Source organism: Saimiri boliviensis, chromosome 13, assembly GCF_048565385.1.
Source record: "Saimiri boliviensis isolate mSaiBol1 chromosome 13, mSaiBol1.pri, whole genome shotgun sequence".
Classification (NCBI taxonomy): domain Eukaryota; kingdom Metazoa; phylum Chordata; class Mammalia; order Primates; family Cebidae; genus Saimiri; species Saimiri boliviensis.
Window position 1 is genome coordinate 105,574,711 of NC_133461.1, and position 7,019 is coordinate 105,581,729.

Below are 7,019 nucleotides of genomic sequence, written 5' to 3' on the forward strand. Positions count from 1 at the left end.
GTGAAGTTAAGGAAGAGCAGATGAGACAATAGTCCTGTGGAGACCAAGACAAGTATTTCAAGGGGAGAGTAGTCGGTTACATCCAGCACTGCTGAGGAGTTGAGCAATGTGAGAACAGAACAAAGGCCCACTAGATTTGGCTAATCCAAAGCATTAGACTTAAAGATCACCAAAGACCTCAACAAGAACCATTTACGTGTGAGGGTATCAGCAGAAGCTCTACTGGAGTCAAGAACAAATGGGAAGTGAGGAAAGGGAAAAAGCGTGTAGCCTGGTTATAAAGGGGCACAAAATGTGAATCTCTGATGGTTAATTATGATTCCGGGTGCAACTAGTGAGAGCCACTGTCTACGAGAGATGCTAATCATGGCAGCTTAAATAGTGTTGACATTTATGTTCAATCCTAATGTATCACCATAAGGTCACAACAATTTTTTATTTTGGATCAAAATCACTTACTGATCCAAAGCATAAATTCCTTCTAGCCTCCTGAGAAGGAAGTTTTCCCCTAATTTCTAATCTCTTTTCTTAGCTCAGATTTGTTCTGCTTTTCTCCAAAATACCTTTCCTTTTGACCACCCCATCTTTTCTAGCATCCTCTGGCCAAACTTGGAATCGTCATTACTCCAGGCAGTATTCTGAGGATCCACAGCCCACTTCTGCTTCCGCCGACCTGGAAACGAAAAAGCATCTCGTCAGCAATGCAGCACCTTTCAGACATGCAAAATACCACACAGACATACACATGCATAACTTTGTGTGTTTTATGTACGTATGTAAAATATGACATATATTATAATATCGAAATTAATTCAACACCTAATAGAAGGTTAACAGACTGGATCATTTATCCTGGTTTCCCCAATAAATGTAGATGCTAGACATATAAGTTGACTTCTTAAGATTAAAATTGAAATGTTCCCTCACTATGTGGCAAAGCAAATGCTCAATACCCTACAGCTGGGCCTTCCATACTCAGCCATCAGCACAAGTGAAAGCACCTGCGGACACCAGCATCCTCATCACCATCAGCAGCAGTTACAGCTTCCCTTGCCATGAGCTACTACATACAAAACAATATGCAAGACCAAGGATGCACTTAAAATAATAAATGCCAATTCACCAACGTGAGACCTGCTCCACATGCTGTACGTAATAAAGACTCGGTGTTCACAGTAACCCAATGAGGGTGGTTAGCAGCGTAGTCACTGGCAGGTACGAAAACGTGAGACTTAGAAAAAGAAATTTACCCAACATCCCCAAGCAAAAACCCGATCCTTTAAACCAACCTCGGTCCTACCGACTTCAAAGCTTATATTCTTAATCCACAACATACAACAGTCATTACTCTACTGGGGAGAGTCAACTGTACCCTCCATACATGTGACCTACAGATAACACCACCATCCCTCAAACTGAGATGCCCTGAAGCCCTCTGACCCCTCTCTGAACTTCTAAAATAACTTATCTATTTCTTAACATCTACTGTATTAGGGCTATCTATATCCATCTTTCATGTTTCGCATTAGAACATCTTCTCCTTAGGGCTCATGTTCATGTCTTTTTTTCTTAGGCTTCATTGCAAGAAAAAAAAAATAGCACTTTGCCCACAGCAGTCACTCAATAAATATGTGAATGAAATAAGTGAATAAAAATGAAGAATGGAGAGGGAAGAAGGGAGGAAGGAAGACAGAAAAAAGAAAGGAAGGAGCATATGAATCAAGGGAGCTGCTCTGAGTCTAATCGAAGTAACTTTTTCTTAAGGCATATAAATTACTGATCGTTATGAACTCAAGTTTATCACTGTAGGTTTTAAGGAAGATTATGGCAAAACTAAAGAACTCCGAAGAACATGAAACCCAAAACTCAACTGTGGCCAAATGAGAAATCTGGAGGGGTCATTATCATTTATCTGCCACATCAATCAAAACACATTGTCTTACCATCAATACAACCCCTCCTGCCTTGCCCATCTCATCACATAATTAAAAAGTAACACACCCCCCTACCAAAGAGGCTCACTGTGCCACACATAAAATCAACAGAGGCCCGTAACTACGCACACTTCGGCAAAAGCGGAAGACCTTTACAAACACACAGGCAGAAAAAAGGCCACTTAACAAAGCAAAACAAGTTGGGCTCGAACTTGTAGTGTTTTGCAGAAAAAAAAAAAAAAAAAAGGTGACCCAAAAATGCTCCATCTGGCTAAGTGTTCACTTCACTTACTTTGGCAAATAGTCAGCATCACACTGCCTCTGCTAATGCACGACACACCAGACAGACTCCCGTTAACCAGTATTCTATACGCAAGCTGGCATCTGCGCGTCAGAGTTCCTGTCTCTACGTAGTGCTTGTCAGGGTCTTCAACGAGGACTTGCATGAAGGGGACAGTTTTGGGAATAAGCTCACAGTCCGCAGTAAGAACTGTACACGCTTCGTATTACATACTCATGTACAACAAACTATAATGCCTACACAAGAGATTAGCTATTCAAGATCAGGTCATGTCTTCCCCACCCCATCCCCGCCACCACCATGGCAGGTAGCTTCAACCAATGGGAACACTCAAGTGTTTCCGAATAAGGATGCTAAAGGGGGAGGAGGGAAGCTTCCCATTGAAAATGAGTAACACTGGGTTAAACAAAATTTAATACTGAAGAATCTCCCGGAACGTTTACTATGCAAATGTGCAGATCCTCTTAGAGGAGGCCAGGGCAGGCCTGCCATGCTTCCCAGACTCACTAGACCAGAACCCTGCTTCCCTGGAACATGTCCCGGCTCTAAGGCAGCACAAGTTTCCAGGTATGGAAAATCATGGTAAGGAAAAGACTGCCTCTGAGCTGTTCCAACTGGATCACCTTTGGGGCCGGGCGCGGTGGCTCACGCCTGTAATCCAAGCACTTTGGAGGCCAAGGCGAGCGGATCACCTGAGGTCGGGAGTTCAAGAACAACTGGATCACCTTTTACATGTCCTTTGTGATTCTCATGCCAGTCTGTTCTGTGCTCAGATCTCAGCTTTGTTGACTAACACAGTAGGCCTGACTGATACCCTGTGAAAGGCCTGTTTACAACAGGGAACCCAAGGGCTCCCACTACTGGCAGAACTGATAAGAGTGGCTTATAGTGCCTGTTCACACAAATGATATAAGGAAAATAAAAGATTTTAGTGGCCTTACCAACACTGATCAAAGGAACAGACATACACGAATAGCAGAGCTATACGGTTTATGCTGAACGCCTGCTTTCCTTCTGGGAGTCTGGAGTTTTGTTGCCTGCCAGGTAGAGGGTGCCTATGTGGCCAGCCCCCAGGAAAATCCCTGGCACTGAGTTTCTCACTAGCTTCCCTGGTGGGCAATATTCCACATTTGCTATCATAACTCACTCCTGGGGGAATTAAGCATGTCATGTGTGACTCACTGGGGGCGGGCTCTGGAAGCTTGATGCCTGGTTTCCCCTGGACTTTGCCCTATTCGTCTTTTCCTTGTACTGGCTTTGCTCTGTATCCTTTCACTGTAATGAATCTTAGCGGTGACAGCGACTAGATGCTGAGTCCCCTGCCTCAATCCCCCAGCACATCACTGAATCTGGGGATGATCTTGGGACCCTTGACACCATCTGGAACAGCCACGTTTACAGCATGGTGCTGCACCTCAGGTAGAATGCCCTCAATCTGCAGACCACTATTTGGGATGTATTTAACCAGCCTCTAGCAGGGACTCCCATGTGGAGATCTAACTGTAAATGGGTCTGTTGGGATGCTTTTGGGGCAACTCCAAGAAAAACCATCCACACAACAGCTCAATACCACATGACTTATGCTAGGATCCCATTCGCTCTAAAGGGCTTCTTGGGTCCCAAGAGCCAGGGGCAGAAGTTTTGAACAATCTCTCAAAATTCAGAGGTTGACAGGAAGGACAGAATTGTTACACTAAATTAAATTTGGCCTGAGGATGTCTCCATACTTGAGTCCTTACATAAAGAACTGCAACCTACTTTAGAACTTAAGTAAGAGAAAGCCTATCTTAGGAGTATACTCTTGTAACATATAACTGAGTCTCAATTCATTACAGCAACTGAGCTTCAGGCAATCACAGGCAGCCAGCTGATTCAAATAGAGCAAATCAGAGCAGCAACCCTAGCCAAGCTGTCTCTATCTCACTCCTGTTTACTCTCCATAAATGCTGCCTGGCCAAACAGCAGGCTGGAGTTCTTAGAACCTGTTTCTAGTTCTGAAGGCTGCCCAATCCTCAAACCATTCTTTGCTCGAACTCTGTTGAATTTGTTGGAGGTTTTTCTTATTAACAATACCAATCCTAAATATCTAATTACAGAAGATGCTATATCTATTTATCAAATGATGAAAAAAACCCACAAAATATATGTTACCATGACAAGGATCTGAACAATGCTGGGAAGAGGAGAACTGAAAACACTCTCTTGAAATCATGCAATCTGAATTACTGACGTCTACAAATAACATTGTACAGCTCTATACTTCAGACTTTTCAAACTGTGTTCATGTTCACCATCTCACTGATTTAAGGCCACCTGGGGATAAAGATAGTAAGAGATTTTAGTGGTCTCACAAACACTAATCATAGGAACAGACATAAATAAATAGCAGAGCTAGGGCCAAAGTCGCCAAGTGCATACTGAAGTAAGCAAACATTAAAGAATACCAAAACCATAAGAGATCTTAGTTATCTAGGGTCTAACCCTGACTGCTCATTTTTACCGATGAAAAAATACAGCCCATGGATTCAGTCTAATACATACTGAATTCTATGCGTCTCTGCTGGTCTTACTGGCAAGACTATAATGATACAGACACAACTAGATCAATTTTGTCATTTTCTAGCTCAACGACTCGGGGCATATTATTTTCCTTTCAACGTCAATTTCTGCCCCTGTAAACTCAGGATGGTGCCTGACCCATTGCGTTTTGTGCTCCTAGTCCTCCATCCTCTTAGAAAACAGAGCGCTAACAGCATTTATTTCACAAAATCCCTGTGCTGGTGCGGTTGATCTGTTAAATAAGTTTATCGCTCACTACGCAACTTTCAAGAAGGACCCGCTTTTCAGGACCAAAGCACGACTGCCATCTGGTGGCAAGCGACCTTAGCTACAGGCACCATTCTCAGCAGCCTCTCCAGAGACAGGGCTTTCACCGACTCCACAAAGTGAAGATAAATTCATTTACAATTACTCATCCACCCCGCACTCCCCCTCTAAGGGGCTGACGTCCCACGTTTGAGACTTCTAACTCCTTTGCTTTTCTTTTTCTGGATCCAATACATCTTGGACAATGTGATTACAGTTTGAAGTGATCCTTCTGCTCGACCTTCTCTTTTTAACCTGAGTAAGCTCAGGTCTGGGGGAGTGAAGCAACCAGTACGGGTCCCCACGAAGGGCGGCGGCGGGACCAGTCCCGGGACCCGGTGTTCTGACCCCCTTCGATTCCTCCGTGTGCGCCCCAGGGTGATTCTGAGGACGGCGTCTCCGGACAGTCGCGGTCTCTCTCACTAGCAGACCCGCGGCCAACTTTCGGGGAGCTCTGTGGCAAGCGGACAAAACGAGCCAGGCTCCCTGATCCCGGACCCCATGCGCCAGGCGCACTAGGAACCTGCGCCCCCCAGCCACTCAGGGCTGCCGCGCGCGTCACCCGGCGTCTTCAGCTATGCGCCCGGGTCGGGCCTCCGCTTCCGACACTCACGCTCAGCCAGCATCGACATGTCGCAGAGTCTGTGATACCGCGGCCTCTGGACCTGGGTGACTGCGGCCACTGGGCGGGCAGGAGACTCCAGAAGAATCCGAACGCGCGTAACTCCGTCGCTTGCAGACCGCAGAGCTGGAGACGCGTGCTGGTGACGTCAGTGGCGCGCGACTCCCTCCTCGAGCACGTGGCGGTGAGGGGGCGGGGCGGGGCGGGGCAACCTGGGCCGTGCACCGGACTACCAGAGGCTGATGGGGCGGTGGCCGCCCGGAGGGAGGTGGAGAAAGGAGTACGTATTGGCTCATTGGCTGGAGGGAGTGTGCGTACTAAGTGATTGGATGTGAGCAAAGCCCACCTGGGCGCGGCTGCCGCGGAGCCCGCGTTCACATGGGTTACCTGCAAGGTCTCCATGAGGAAGCCCTAGGTGCCGGCAGGGGGCGTAGTGGAAAGACGTGACCTGCCCTCAAACAGCTCAGTATGAACGCTATGGACGAGGAGTTTGAAAAAACGGGTGGCCGGGCCCGGTGGCTCAAGCCTGTAATCCCAGCACTTTGGGAGGCTGAGGCGAGTGGATCACAAGGTCAAGAGATCGAGCCCATCCTGGTCAACATGGTGAAACGCCGTCTCTACTAAAAATACAAAAAATTAGCTGGGCATGGTGGCGCGTGCCTGTAATCCCAGCTACTCAGGAGGCTGAGGCAGGAGAATTGCCTGAACCCAGGAGGCGGAGGTTGCGGTGAGCCGAGATCGCGCCATTGCACTCTGGGTAACAAGAGCGAAACTCCGTCTCAAAAAAAAAAAAAAAAAAGAAAAAGAAACAAACAAAAACTTGGCTGGAGGGGAGGACTTTGCCCTGTAATGTCCCATCTCTTCTTCATACCCTACTTCTGCTTTCTGAGATAAAGATGGATGATAGATAGATAGATATCAGAAGATAGGTCTGCTTGTTGTGTGGGACCTCAAGTCAAACAGGTAGCTAGTTCTGGGGAAAATGTTATTTCTTTAATAAGGCAAAGGTTTTATCGATTTTTCTCCACCACAAGGCACACACTGGAACGTTGCCTTTATCATATCCATCTCTGTATTCGTACCAGCACCTCGCAAAATAATGGGAGTATGGTAAGGCTCCATAGATGTTTGCAAAATTTAATTGAGTGTCCCTGTCTCCAGGGGAGTTCTAATAAGACCCTAGCAATAACACTTTTAGGTATGGTAAAGACATGTTTTTGGATGAGTGACTCTCCAGTAAACTTCAGGTGACAGTGCACACAGAAGCCTTTCCCACATAAAAGGAAGGTAAAAAGAG

The 7,019-nt window shown here is 46.3% G+C and overlaps 1 protein-coding gene across 2 annotated transcripts in view; it reads right to left on the minus strand.

The window, feature by feature from the left end:
• The window catches only part of PINX1 (PIN2 (TERF1) interacting telomerase inhibitor 1), a 75,930-nt gene extending 70,061 nt beyond the window's left edge, over positions 1–5,869 (minus strand). Inside the window, exons 1-2 of one of the 2 annotated variants that reach the window (XM_010332064.3) lie at positions 5,714–5,869; positions 564–673 (exon numbers count right to left, since the gene is read on the minus strand). In XM_010332064.3, the coding sequence (XP_010330366.3) occupies positions 564–673; positions 5,714–5,732 (129 nt within the window). In that variant the 5' untranslated portion in view covers positions 5,733–5,869. Of the gene's footprint in view, positions 1–563; positions 674–4,386; positions 5,651–5,713 lie in introns of those variants that run through there. The other variant, XM_074384160.1, reaches the window with a different exon arrangement.
• Between the last annotated feature and the right edge of the window lie 1,150 nt (positions 5,870–7,019).